Source organism: Myxine glutinosa, unplaced genomic scaffold (genome assembly GCF_964187855.1).
Source record: "Myxine glutinosa unplaced genomic scaffold, kmMyxGlut1.1 SCAFFOLD_574, whole genome shotgun sequence".
In the NCBI taxonomy this organism is placed as follows: Eukaryota; Metazoa; Chordata; class Myxini; order Myxiniformes; family Myxinidae; genus Myxine; species Myxine glutinosa.
The window spans coordinates 175,001-190,414 of record NW_027616671.1 but is presented as its reverse complement, the minus strand read 5'-3'; the positions used below and the strand labels follow the sequence as shown (position 1 = coordinate 190,414).

The following is a 15,414-nucleotide window of genomic DNA, read 5'->3' as shown; positions in this document are numbered from 1 at the left end:
CGTACGCACTGATTTCTCCTCGAGAGCTTTCTTTGCTGATGTTGAACTCTTGACAGCGGTGTTGAAAATATTTCTTGCGACTGTCAGCAATGGCAGCAATATTCTCTGGTGGCCTCCCTGATGTTGGTCGGTCAGACTTGCCTCCTCTGTTGGGTGGATTCATAATCAGGACTATGCATTGCTGGCTAAATGTTTTCATTAACTTTTGAACTTGAGACTTGCTGGCAGCTTTCCGTGTTGCAAAATGTGCTCAGAGCAGGCGCCTTCGCTGTAAGAACTAATTTGCAATTTGTCCGCAGATAATTTTCTCCAGAAATTTATTTTTCTTCAGGTGTCCATGACACGGCGTGTGAATGTCAGATTCAAGAAACTTGGCAGATACATTTTCCCTTAACTCAACCTCTCCACCAAGTTTTGTCCAAATCCATCCACAAACCTTTTGAGATATCCTGCTATATGTTGGTTTTAGCCCTATCTCCCAATGGTAAAGAATCACTTTTAAAATTCTAGTATCCAGATCCGAATCTGGATCTTCACCAAAATCTAATCATTTCGTCCTTGTCACATACGCCACATCTCTGCCAAATTTCGTCCAAATTCGTCCACAACCTTTTGAGATATCTTGTTCACAAACAAACAGACAGACAGGGGTGAAAACAACCTCCATCCACCTTTGGTGGTGGAGATAATAATACAAAGTGAAAATTGATGATTTTATGCAGCCTTGACCTTTGAGCATTAGATCTAAAAAAAATAATCATCTACTAGCTTTTGATTGGTGAGCCAATTATGTGACCCAATATGCAAATTCTTGACATTTCAGGTCATTCGGGTGAAAATTGGCAATTTTACGCAACCATGACCTTTTGACTAAATTATTCATTTGCCTTCTCAATATTATCATAATAAAGCCTTTTACGACAAGCAGGGAATTACCAGTGAACTGGTACTCAATTTGCCGACCTCGGAAGGATGACAGGCTGAGTCAACCCCCCTGGCGTTAATTCAGCGATTGACCGGGATTCGAACCCAGAATCACTAGGATCCTAAGCTGGCACCCTAGCCGCTAGCCCAACACCAGGGTCTAGGCCAAATAGCCTGGGTTACAGTTTTCCAGCTATGGAAAATTAAGCAGTGCGAGAAAAGGCAGTGGACTCCACTCAACTCAATTCAGCCCAGAAGTCTGGCCAAAATCGATATGAAGCAGGATATCTCAAAAAGTTGTGGACGGATGATTTTGATTAAATGTGATTCTGCATTGTGATTTTCTGGTCTATTTCTGCATTTCTGGTCTCGCCACCGAAGGTGGATGGAGGTTATGTTTTCACCTCTGTCTGTTTGTTTGTTTGATTCGGACGAAACTTGGTCGAAGAGTTTGGTGCGCGACAACTACAAATCGATTCGATTTTTGTGAAGATCTGAATACAGACATGGATCCGATATTTTTTTAATTTATAAGTGATTCTTCAGCATTGCGTGAAAGGGCCAAAAACGATATATAGCATGATATTTCAAAAAGTTGTACATGACTTCTGCCAAAACTTGGTGAATGAGTTCGGTAAGTTACAACAACAAGCCCATTAGATTTTGGTTCAGGTCCGAATACAGATCTGGCCGATCATTGAGATGCAAAACGTAAACTGTTCACCTGGCAGAGCTATGCTCTCTACTGAGTGCCGTTCTAGTTTTAAAAACTGTTTTCGTTATTTTGAGCATACGGAAGATGAAGAAGACGTCTGAATACAAAAGGACACGGATGGGCTTTGCATTTTCAGATGCTTTCTAGTTTCGACTTGGCTTCATCTCATTTGTCCAAAGACTATGAAAGCAGATAAAATGCTCATCCGAGAGGGGAAATAACTACATTGGAAAAGGCCGTTCATATCCTAAAAAAATACGCAGCCAGTTCACACAAATGGCGATCAGATCTTCTGGAACAGAGGGGGACACTGCAATATATGCTTGGAGATGCAAAGAGCAATTGGACCACTGAGAATACACTGCTTGTGATGCTATAAAATGTCAGGCAGTCATGAGGGAAGTGTGCCCTTCATGCAGGATATCTGGTAGGGAAGGCTTCCATGTCAAATTGCAGTGTCCCAACCCACTGATAGGCTGACAACAGCTGTGCTGCTATCTGCTGATGTGGAATTCATTAGACATTGGTCAGATAAATGAAAGTCCTTCAATCCCAGAAAATCTCCCTCACCTCGTCGTTCCTGAAGGATAGTTAAACTAACCCACCTAACTATTTCCATGATCAACCACTGTAAGAGGTTCAGTCTGTTGAATGTCTAGTCCTTACCGTCTGCCATGACCTCTCTTGGGCCATCCATGTAGCAAAGCTGACGTCCAAGGCCAGCTGCAGACTGAGCATGCTCTGTCGATCCAAGTCTTTCCATGGAAAATCAGAGCTACTCAGTCTGAAGGTCTTTGTCTATAGCTCATGGAGTACTCCTCTCTCCTACAGGTGGTATCCCTGCATCATATTTGTCTGTCCTTTATTCCATTATGTATGAAGCTCTTCTGCTGGGTTTTAGGACCTTTGTTGTATTCTAAGTCGAGGCTCGTATAAGAGCTAAGAGTTTTTGTAGGTTTTCATAATGTATAACTACAGCACCCAAACCAACAACTGTGGTGGTCTAGTTAGTTAACCCTGAATGACGAAGTCAGCCAACTTCATGAGGGCATCTCATCCCAACCATGTTTTTTTTTTTTCCTCGACTGATTGAACTTCCATAATACACCACAGTAACTAGAGATTACTATCTATACATATTACTATATATATATATATACACTATCATGGGCTATTGTTTTACTTCCTGTGACCAGTGTGATGTGGTTTGGACAAGAACCATCGAAATATTCATCTTTCATTCCAAACAGAATGAGCTATTTGTGATGTGGAGCAATAAGAATTCATTGCTTTGCCTGACTCGCTAAATGGACTCACCATTACTTATACATTCTTAGATGAAGACCCGGGTGCTTCCACCATGAAGAACCCCCTCAGAGGAAAATGCCTTGCACCATCAGCTAATGACATTCACACCAATAGGTTCCTAACTACAATGAAACTTGACAAGCTTTTCAAGAAGCTCTGACAGTAGACTTAGGGGTAACACTGGACTGGAGTGGGGTGAGGGAGAGCTAAATTGAGAAAATGAAAACAGAAAAGGAAGCATGATGGGCGAGGGGGAGGAAACGAAGGAGGTATGGGAGGAGGGAGAGCAAAGGGAAATTGGTTTCGGCAGGGTGAGCTTTTATGGACTGGCATGATTATGTACCTAGTAAATAGGTGGCTCTCAGATCACTCTCAAGAATATGTAATATGGTTTGGTATGAACTAAAGTTTTTGGCATTACAATCAAGAGTCTGCCCTGTATCAAACTTTGAAGTGGGCAACTTGAAGACAACACACCTGAGCTTTGAAGTAAGTAACTCGACAACACACGTGAACTTTTTTGTCACCTCCAAATGTACAATTTATTTGAACACATTATAACACACATCTGTACATTTTTGGTTTCACTCGAAGTTTTTCTTGGTGTTTGATATGCTGGGTGTGATTTTGAAATCCTGTTTATGGGGTGGGATTCTGCTGTTGCGACTGATCTGCATCTTCCACGGTCTCTGCCTCATCCTGACCTTCGGTGTTGGGGGTGCTTGCAGAAGTGCTTGGTCTTTCATCGGCGTTTTGAGATGTCAAGTCATTGCTGATCCAGGAATGACACAATACTTCAGCAATGGTGGGACGCTGCATGGCACACGGGTGCAGCAACTTAAGGATCAAGTCTTTGCTCCCTATTGGGATTGCAAACGTTCTGGGGAAATTCAGTTGGTGATTCTGCAGAGGGTGACAAACAACATTTATTCGGAATATATTGAATGCATCTGCGTTTGGCTATGCCTTTTTCAGTCACTAAATATAGTACAGAAGGTGAGGGGCATTAAGCTAGGAATCCACACTGTGCCTTTAGAAAGTATTCACACCCTTTGACTTTTTCACATTTTGTTGTCACAGCATCAATTTAAAATGGATTGAATTGAGATTTTTTTTTTGTGACCGATATAAACAAAATAACCTATAATGACGAAGTGAAAACATGTTTTCGAATTTTTACAAGTTTATTGAAAATGAAATGCAGAAATATCTAATTTACATATATATTCAGCCCCCTGAGTCAATATTTCGTAGAAGCGCCTTTAACAGCGATTACAGCTTCGAGTCTTCTTGGTTATGTCTGTCTCAGCTTTGCATATCTGGGTTTGGGGAGTTTCTCCTGTTCTAACTTGCAGATTTGCTCAACCTCTGAAGTTGGATGGGGAGTGTCGGTGAAGAGCAATCTTCAATTCTGGGCTTTGGCTGTGCAACTCAAGGACTTTTTTTTTCTTTTTTTTGGATATTGAATCGAGGCTCGTGAAAGAGCTAACATTTATTTCACAAACAAATCAACCAGGCAAACAACATATATAAAAAGAGGGAGTGGAAGACAAGATGGGGAGAGAAGGGGAAGCACACAAACAACATTTGAGAGCAGGGAGATGTGTGGGAGGGAGAGGGCTTGGGGGAAGGGGGGGGGGCGGGGAGAAGTATAAAACACAAGGACTTCCAGGACAGAAGTTGGCATTTCAAAAAAGTGGATTTGGGGTGAAAATAGCGGGGGTAGAAAAGATCAACGTTTTGAATGGGGGAAGATACGAGATGGTGGTGAACAGCTGTGTTAAAGACCTGGAGGGTGGAGTGGGATTGAAGAGAGTGAGGGAGTTTGTTCCAGGGGCGGGAGAAAAGAGGAGTGAAGGTCAGCAGAGAGTCTTGATTTTGGCAGTTTAACCATAAGAGGGTTGCAGGCAGATCTTGTGTGACCTGTAGGAATATTTGGGGGACAGAGCCCAGAGAAAGCTGGGGGGGCAAGGCCAGAGAGGAGTCGGTAGAAGACAGAAAGACCACCAACCTGCCTGTGGTGAGTGAGTGAAAGGCCCTTGGAGTTAGCTTCATCGTGGGAGATTCCAATGATTCTGAACGCTTTGGTTTCAACAGCGTGAAGACGAGTTCGGTGTGAGGCAGGAGCACCAGCCCAGAGGGGAGAGCAGTATTCCATTGAGCTGCGGATGAAAGCCTTGTATGTGGTGAGGAGCTCAGGTATGCCAAGGAAGGACTTCGCATGACGGAGGATGCCCAGTCGGCTACTGGCTTTGGAGGCCACATTTGAAATGTGGTTTTCCCAGGAAAGATCATGGCAGATAGTGAGACCCAAAAGCTTGAGTGACAGAACTTCTTGGAGAGGATTATTCAGAAAGTGGATGGGAGGGTTGTCCAGTCGGTCTTTTCGGAGAAACATAGTAAGAGTGTGAGATTTGTCAGGATTGAAAGACATGTTCCACTTGTTTGCCCAGTCTGTGATTTTGTCCAGGTCTGCAGAGAGTGAGGAGCCTGCAGACTGCCGATCTGAGGGATGAGGAATGGAGCGACAGAGAGTAGAGTCATCAGCAAAGAGATAGAGAGGATTTTCAAGAGAGTCAGAGAGATCATTGATGAAGACCAGAAAAAGCACAGGGCCCAGAACACTGCCTTGGGGAACTCCAGCCTGAACAGGAAGAGGAGATGAGAGAAACCCATTTCAGGGCCACACGTTGACTACGACTAGAGAGGAAGTCAGCCAGCCATGCGTGGAGATTTCCATGGATACCAAAGGAGGAGAGTTTGGTGAGCAGAGCGGGGTGGCAGACCGTATCGAAGGCACGTAATATGTCAAGGGAGACAGCTCTAATTTCCTGTTTGGCATTGAGGACCTCCATCCATTGTTGAGAAAGCAGAAGCAGCATGTCCAGAGTAGAGTGACCAGGTCTGAAACCAAATTGATGATCAGAGATCAAGCCATTGGCGTTTCACGTTCTTGTTCTGAAGCCATTCCAGTGTTGCTTTGTCTGTATGCTTGGGGTCATTGTCCAGGTGGAACGTAAATCTTCGCCACAGTCTTAGGTCCTTTGTACTCTGAAACAGGATTTCCTCAAGGATTTGCCTGCATTTGGCTCCATTCATTGTTCACTCTATCCTTACAAGTCTTCCAGTCCCTGCCGCTGAAAGCATCCCCATAGCATGATGCTGCCACCATCATGGTTCACGATAGGGTGTTTGATGGGTGATATGTGCTTGATTTCCGCCAGACATAGCGCTTTGCATTCAGGTCAAAGAATTCAATTTTCATCTCTTCAAACCACAGAATATTTTGCCTCATTCTGTCGGTCTTTCACGTGCCTTTTTGTAAACTCCAGGCGTTCTTTCATGTGCATTTTTCTCAGGCGTGGCTTCCGTCTGGCCACTCTCCCATAAAGCCTTGATTTGTGAAGTGCTGCAGAGACTGTTGTCCTTTCTGCAGGTTCTCCAATCTCAGCCAAGGAACTCTGTGGTTAATTGGGTTTTTGGTCACCTCCCTGACCAAGGTCCTTGTGTAAATTTGGTTGGACCGACAGCTCTAGGAAGAGTCTGGGTAGTTCCATATTCTTTCCATTTCCGAATGATGTTGCTCACTGTGCTGTTGGGAACTTTCAACACTAGAAATTGTTTTATACCCTTCTTAAAGTCTATGCCTCCTCACAATTATATCTTGGAGTTCTTCGGACAGTTCCTTGGACTTTATGGTTGAGTTTCTGCTCTGACATGCACTGTCTCCTGTGGGACATTAAATAGAAAGGTGTGTTTCTTTCTAAATCATGTCCAATCAATTGAATTTGCCACAGGTGGACTCCAATCAAATTGTCGAGACATCTCAAGGATGATCAAAGGCAATTGGATGCACCTGAGCTCAATTTGGAGTGTCATAGCAAAGGGTCTGAATACGAATTGACTCAAGACATTTCACCTTTTCATTTTCAGTTTAGAAAAAAATTCTAAAAAAAAAATCCTGCTTTGACATGGGAATTTTCTATAAATGTGTAGATCAGTGACAAAAAAATATATATTTCACCCATTTAAAATTCAGGTTGTAACAACAAAATGTGAAAAAAGTCAAGGGGTGTGAATATTTTCTGAAAGAGCTGCATATTTAAAACTCTTATTTTAATATCTTACAGATATTACTGTAGATGTGGTGAAGAAATGATCAGAGTAGACTTAAATTTGAATCCATTTGAATTATTTATGATCTAATAATTAATGAAATAATGATACTTAATAATTATAATTATTTTATTTATGAATTTGAAATGATCTTAGTCCATTTGAATCATTGGAATCTCCTGCGATGAAGCTAACTCCGAGGGCCTTTCACTCACTCACAGCAGGCAGGTTGGTGGTCTTTCTGTCTTCCACCGACTCCTCTCCAGCCTAGCTCCCCCAGCTCTGTGTCCCAAATATTCCTACTAGTCTAGTAGGAAGACTAGGTCCCCCTGCACCCCCCGGAGATATACTTCTAATCAGTGTTTCTAGATTGGAAACAATGTGTAGAAAATGACTAGCTATGGCCCCAAGCTGAAAAAATGTCCCACATACCATTTTTATGCAAATTACTGCTGCCATTATCAAAAAAAGACTAGGTCCCCCTGCACCCCCCCGGAGATATACTTCTAACCAGTGTTTCTAGATTGGAAAAAATGTGTAGAAAATGACTAGCTATGGCCCCAAGCTGAAACAATGTCCCACATACCATTTTTATGCAAATTACTGCTGCCATTATCAAAAAAACGATTTTTGACATATCTCAGCCAATATTGCAGATAATTGAAAAATGAAGGTGTCTAGACCCATGTTTTGAAGGGCATAGATCATGATAGAACTATTCATAACATGATTACATGTGTCTATGGTATACTAGTATGCTAATTAGTGCTTTATTTACAAAATAATCACAGTTTTACGAAATAATAGACTCATATTAAGGTCCGTCTACACAGACGTTAACACAAAGTTTTATTTTTCTAAATACCCTGTGAAATTCACCGAATGCCCTGTGAAACCTGGGATTCTTCTCCAGCTTTTTCAAGGGCCCGACTTTTCCCTTCCCTTTGAAGGCACTGGTGCAGTCTTCTCCGCTGAACACATAGTACCCCAGGAGAGTGGCACAGTAGTCCTCTCCCAGGGATTCTGCCAGCTCAGAGACGTTGACAAGTTGGCGATGCTTCCCTGACCCTGTATCCAGGTACACCGTCAGCTTGATGTTGTGGGCATGGTGGAGCAGGATCAGGAGGATGTCTGTGTCCGGTGTTCTGACTACAGCGTTCTTGTATCCGATGGTAGCAGCATGATGGAGGTACAGAACCACCCTGGTATCAGTCTCTTCCTGGTTGCTGTAGATCGTGGGGAGTTCACGTACCTCGACCTGAAACACAAAAAGGCACCGCATTTCAATCACCAGTCACTGCCAGTTTCAGTATATCTCCGGGGGGTGCAGGGGGACCTAGTCTTTTTTTGATAATGGCAGCAGTAATTTGCATAAAAATGGTATGTGGGACATTTTGTCAGCTTGGGGCCATAGCTAGTCATTTTCTACACATTTTTTCCAATCTAGAAACACTGATTAGAAGTATATCTCCGGGGGGTGCAGGGGGACCTAGTCTTTTTTTGATAATGGCAGCAGTAATTTGCATAAAAATGGTATGTGGGACATTATTTCAGCTTGGGGCCATAGCTAGTCATTTTCTACACATTTTTTCCAATCTAGAAACACTGATTAGAAGTATATCTCCGGGGGGTGCAGGGGGACCTAGTCTTCCTACTAGACTATACAGGTCGCACAAGATCTGCCAGCAACCCTCTAATGGTGAAAATGCCAAAATCAAGACTCTCTGCTCACCTTCACTCTTTCATTCCTCTTTTCTCCCGCCTCTGGAACAAACTCCCTCACTCTCTTCAATCCCACTCCTCCCTCCAGATCTTTAAAACAGCTGTTCACCACCCTATCTTGTCTTCCCCCATCCAAAACCTTGACCTTTTCTACCCCCATTAATTCCCCCCAGAGCCACTTTTGTGAAATACTTCTTTCTTTCCTGGAAGTCCTAGCAGTGTCCATGTGTTTTTTTACCTCTCCCACCCCCCTTTTCCATGCCCCGTCCCCCAAGCCCTCTCCCTCCCACAGATCTCCCGATGTCCCTGTTCTCTACTGTTGTACTTGTGTGCTTCCCTCTCCCCATCTTGTATCCCGCTCCCTTTATCTTATGTTTTATGTGTCAGTTTGTTTTTATGTGATTAATGTTAGCTCCTACATGATCCTCGATCTTGTATACACAAAAAAAAGACCTTTGGGGATAAGGCACCATCTTGAGGGGACTGAAGAAAGACAGGTAAGGATGAGATATTTTTCTCCTCTTCTCTTCGAAAATGCCTTCCACACCGTTGGAATGTCAAGACGAATCGGATTCCCAAGAACTCCCTCCCACTGATCGGAAGTTGTTGGGGCATGAATTTATTCAGAGTGCCGGCGATAGCTCGCCAACTCTTTATCAAAGATATCATGGGATCTTTAAAGGTCTGTCCATTAATCCTGGCAGATAGAGGTCGCCCGGGTTGTTGTCATCCGAGGAACAGCACTTTTTTTTTGATGCAACAACACCCTTGCCCGCAAAGCAGCAATCATAGTTGAGGCCAAGATTCGAACCCAGACGAGACTGCTCACTCAGTACCTCTAGCCTATTTCTTCCAGCCCACCACGATGACGGAGTATAAATTTATTCTATTCTCACTACTGGATGACTATGTCCTCTAATAATTACAAACCTGTTGCATACGAAACGTCAAATCGGGTGTTGAAATGTTATAGGGCATGCGGCCACAGACCATGACGAAAAGAACGACTCCCATGCTCCATACGTCAGACATTTTCGGGTTATATGGAATGGCCTGCAGAATGAACAATAAAACGTCACATATTAATTCCATCAAGCACAGTACTCATCAATATATCTGGAATACATAATGAACATCGAATTTAGAAAATTCGTTTTAGTTCCAGGACTCAAAAATGCATGACAATTATCCACAGGTAACTGCTTTGTTGTTTTAGGTCCAACATGCCGCAATCATCAGACCAACAATTTACATGTTACATATTTCCCTGGAGTGCATAGTCTCACCTCGTGCGCTCATTCTGAACAAATATGCCATCGTTAACTGAACACGCTACTATTATGACCCATGTACCCATGTCATCCTTGCACTCTATTCCCTCCCATACATTGTGCCATTATCTGTAGCTTTATTAATTGATTATTGGGATATCGAACGACCACTTTTGTGCACATTAAGGCTAAATTGTCAATGAAGGTGAATGTGGAAAAAAAAAATTCAAGCTATATTCTCAATGGCAAGTCGATCATACGTGTGAAGTTTCGCATCGATCTGTTAAGCGTTTCTGAAGAAGAAGAAGTTTTTGTTTTGTTTTTATTTTCAATCCAATATGGCCACCAGACCACATGACCGATGATGTCACAAATGTAATTCTTCCCTGGCGTAGGGTCGTAGATCAGATATATGAAGTTCCGTATTTTTCGAGTAAGAATTTCGATTCGACTCTTCGAGAGAAGAGTGTTAATGGATCTTCCTGGATGGGAGGATGTTGGAAGAAGGATAAATATTTCTACTATTTTTGTTGTCTTGTTGAAAGTACATATTTCAATTGAAGTTGTCCTCAAATATGGACTTGAACCTTGTTACATTAATTTGTGCCCATTAGCTCATGGAGCATGAGCGATTGGCACAGCCTTTTACTAACCAGTCTCATTAGGCCTGACTTTAGATTCTGATGCGTTCTCCCTTGACCTTGAAGATCGTTGCTGCTCCAACATCTCCAAATCTACCTGACTTGGCAGTGTCCATCTCTCTGACCGGCCAGGTTTTCGAGCAGGAATTTGGCCGGGGTTACGATGCGCAATGCCCTCAATTTTATAAGGTATCCAGTATATACCGTGGGACCGTTAACGTCCACCAGGGAGTACGGGCAGATGGGACAGCCAGCTTAACACCCCATCCAGAGGACGGTGCGCTTTGTGATGCAGCGTCTTGCTTGAGAAACATCAATCTGAGAGTTTATATTCTGTTCAGGAATCAAAGGCATCAGTGCTATCCCTGAACTATGTCAACCTAGGTATCCATCGAATCGTTCGATTCTTCAGATTAAGCAGGTGGCAGGTACATCGTGGGCAGATAGTTTGCTGGACGATATCACACGCGAGATGTTATGAGCTGCCACTTTGAAGATGATTTCTCAGGGGTAAGAAAAAATAGGGTGCAGTCAGGGAGGTGAACAGAAGGTTTAGATAAGAAGTTAAAACAAAGTCGAGCAATGTATGATTGTATGAGATTTATTGAGGGTTAGGGTAGAAGGTTAAGTGCGCAATTCGAGAATGTATTAATAGTTGTGGTGGTGGGTCAGTGGCCACTGGTAACATATTGTTGTGGTTTTGCAATAAAGGTTAATTTCCCCTCTTAGTTAGTTACACCACAACATGTAGCCTCGCTTAAGTTCAGTTATTTCTTAGTAAATGTAAGCGTAGTCCTTTCCTGTATTAGTTTTGCGTTGAGTAGGCCAGTGCAAATTAGGTGTCCTTATGGCGCTTTGGTTTGGTATTGGCGCTGAAATACCACGCGGCAAGCCTGAACAAGTCGACCGAGGCCGAAGGAAGGCGGGGCAGGAGGAGTAGGCTTGACTGGTAAGCACGAGCCGCCAATCGAGGGGAGTGGTTTACCACTGCGGCAGAGGCGGGGTTTGGAACATTCAAGTGAGACTCTGGGGCGGGGCGATATAACCCTGCCCAGAGCCCCCCACCTCAGTTGAGGTCCGAAGCAGTTGAGTTTGGAGTTAAGTTTGAGAGGAGATGAGATAAGCTGAGAACGTGCGTCAGTATTGCCTCGTATTAAGTCGTATCGCCTATGAACTGAATTACCTCGTGGTAGACGAACTTTGCCCTGCTCCCCACGCTCTGCGCAGTATTAATCGCGTGCTGTAAAGAACGACCTGCACCGGGCCACAGACGCGCGATTTCCCTCCTGCCTGCCTTCGCCGGGATACGTGCCGTGACCGCCAGAGGGCCACGCCGGGTGAGCTGTTCCCAGAGCAGGCGCGTTTGGCGCGCGAACATCCTTCCCCCAACTCCCCGTGTGTGTAAGTGGGCCCATTGTCTGGGTTTAAGTATCAGTCTGACTAATTTCTGCCCTGTGTCCCTTTCCTTCTACCAATCCTTGTAAATAGCACAAATAAACCCTGTTCTTTCTTCTGATTCGACTGTTTTGTCTTTTCCATCATTGGCTTCGCATGGTACGAATAGAATCGCTTGAATCGGGTTCTAATAGAGAAGTAACAGCACGAGTCATGTGGTACGCATTCCGCTCAGGCGTACTCCATTAAGCGTGGCTCGTGCGAGGCTCGATCCCCGCTTCCGCTGCGGCATGGGTACCAAAGGTATGTGTGAATTTGTCCTGAAACCCTTTCCCACATTTGCCCGGAAGTGGCGACTCGGTCTCGCGGTTTCGAAGACCCAGGGGGAAAAAGGGGTTTAATCTCCCCTTTGTAACGGGAACGGGCTTCGAAGATCCGCAACAATATACCGGTATACACTACATGACCAAATGTATGTGGACACCTGAACATCGAACATCTCATTCCAATATCATGGGCATTAATATGGAGTTAGTCCCCCCTTTGCTGCTATAACAACCTCCACTCTTCTGGGAAGGCTTTCCACTCGATGTTGGAACATTGCTGCAGAGATTTGCTTCCATTCAGCCACAAGAGCATTAGTGAGGTCGGGCACTGGAGTTAGTCCCCCCTTTGCTGCTATAACAACCTCCACTCTTCTGGGAAGGCTTTCCACTCGATGTTGGAACATTGCTGCAGAGATTTGCTTCCATTCAGCGACAAGAGCATTAGTGAGGTCGGGCACTGATGTTGGGCGATTAGGCCTGGCTCGCAGTCGGTGTTCCAACTCATCCTAAAGGTATTCAATGGGGTTCAGGTCAAGGCTCTGTACAGGTCAGTCAAGTTCTTCCACACCGATCTTGACAAACCATTTCTGTATGTACTTTGCTTTGTGCATGGGGGCATTATCATGCTGAAACAGAAAAGGGCCTTCCCCAAACTGTTACCACAAGGTTGGAAGCACACAATCATCTAGAATGTCATTGTATGCTGTAGCGTTAAGATTTCCCTTCACTGAAATTAAGGGGCCGAGCCCCTTTGACGAACTGACTTGTTGGAAAGGTGGCATCCTGTGACAGTGCCACGTTGAAAGTCACTGAGCTCTTCAGTACGGCCCATTCTACTGCCAATGTTTGTCTATGGAGATTGCATGGCTGTGTGCTTGATTGTATACAGTCACGTGAAAAAGTAAGTACACCCCGTGTAAAGTTTTGACTTTTTCAACACATTTCAACATGCAGGTATTTGATCTTCATTTCAACAATATTGACAGATAAAGGTAATATAATATAACAAATATCATGAAACATTTACATTTTGTAGTCCATTGTATAATTTAAATAAACATAAATGCAAATTTTGCACGTGGAAAAAGTAAGTACACCCTTGGCTCTAATAGGTGGTATTGCCCCCTTTGGCAGAAACAACCTCATGTAGGCGTTTCTTATAACTGTCTACCAGTCTTTGACATCGACTGGCAGAAATTTTTGCCCACTCCTCCATGCAGAATTCTATCAGCTGTGCGATGTTTGAGGGGTTTCTTGCATGCACAGCTCGTTTCAAATCCCCCCACAACATCTCGATGGGATTTAGATCCGGGCTTTGACTTGGCCATTCCAAAACCCTCCATTTCTTTCTTTTCAGCCATTCCTTGGTGGATTTACTGGTATGTTTAGGGTCATTGTCATGTTGCAAGGTCCACCTTCAGTTGAGCTTCAACTTTCCGACAGATGGCTTCACATTATCCTCAAGCACCCTCTGGTACAATGAAGAATTCATAGTGGATTCTATGATGGTGAGCTGCCCAGGCCCTGATGCAGCAAAGCTGCCCCAAACCATAATATTTCCACCACCATGCTTTACAGTTGGTATCAGGTTCTTGTGGTCAAATGCTGTCTTTGGTTTTTGCCAAACATGTCTTCTGGTACTGTGGCCAAATAGCTCTACCTTTGACCCATCTGTCCAGAGCACATTGTTCCAGAAGTGCTGGTCTTTGCCTCGGTGTTCATTGGCAAACTTTAGTCTTGCCCTGATGTTCTTTCTGGACAGCAAAGGTTTCCTCCAGGCACACCTCCCATGTAGATCAAATTTGTGCAGCCTCTTTCTAATGGTAGACTCGTGCACTTTGACATCAGCAGTGGCAAGAGCTACCTGTAGGTCCGTGATGACATTCTGGGGTTCTTAGAGACTTCTTTCAGCATCTTGCGGTCTGCTCTCAGGCTGAACTTGCTGGGGCGGCCTGGCCTGAACAAGTTGGCAGTTGTTTGGAATCTTCTCCACTTGTAGATGATCTTCCGGACAGTCGAATGATTGATTTCAAATTGCTTGGAGATCTTTTTAAATCCCTTCCCAGACTCGTAGGCATCTATAACATTCTTTCTGAAGGCCTCAGAGAGCTCTTTTGATCTAGGCATGGTGACGCATACTTCAAAAACAAAGAGCAAACCAAACTAAATGTCTGAGGTTTAAATAAGACAGGTTCCTCCAAGATCCTCTCTAACGATGTTCTAATCATTTGCACCTGAGCTGGTGCACCTGATTCTAATTTTAGGTATTTGAAGTAGTGATAAATGTGCGGGTGCACTTACTTTTTCCACATGCGAAATTTGCATTTATGTGTATTTAAATTATACAATGGACTACAAAATGTAAATGTTTCATGATATTTGTTATATTATATCACCTTTATCTGTCAATATTGTTGAAATGAAGATCAAATAGCTGTATGTTGAAATATGTTGAAAAAGTCAAAACTTTACATGGGTGTACTCACTTTTTCACATGACTGTATACAGTATATATATATATATATATATATATATATATTGTTGTGGATATGAGGATTGTGTTTTTTTTTATTGTGTTTTTTATTATTAGTGCTTTATTCTGGACCCTCCTTACTCCAGTTATGTAATAAGGTCAAAGGGCGTCCCATAATTAGGTCATAAACAATCACGTCAGCCAATCATAGATTTCCCCCTTTGTTGATAGTTATATCTTTATTATGTGTATTAGGGTAAGGCCTTGTCTTCCATTAAGATTACACTCCATTGCACCAAGTGAAACCAGATAAATCCCCTTTCATTCCCATTCCCAAAATCTCCATTTCCAGCTACATCCCCTCCAAGTCTCCATTGCCAACTGCACTGGGCAGTTTGCCAGGTTTGTTACAGCGGTGGTTGCTGATTTCGCCCCAAAGCCGCCATTAAGCATGTGCTAAGCTCGGGGAAGAAGGGCGTGCCCGCCCATCGTCATCAAGGGCGGAGCCAGAGGGCCGCGCCGA

General features: G+C 43.6%; 1 protein-coding gene across 1 annotated transcript in view; it reads right to left on the bottom strand.

Moving 5' to 3' along the window:
* Positions 1–3,586: 3,586 nt before the first annotated feature.
* LOC144889018 (uncharacterized) overlaps positions 3,587–15,414 on the bottom strand; it is a 59,770-nt gene continuing 47,942 nt past the window's right edge. Inside the window, exons 4-6 of the mRNA XM_078768830.1 lie at positions 9,716–9,838; positions 7,929–8,321; positions 3,587–3,760 (exon numbers count right to left, since the gene is read on the bottom strand). Of these exons, the coding sequence (XP_078624956.1) occupies positions 3,587–3,760; positions 7,929–8,321; positions 9,716–9,838 (690 nt within the window). The remainder of the gene's footprint in view (positions 3,761–7,928; positions 8,322–9,715; positions 9,839–15,414) is intronic.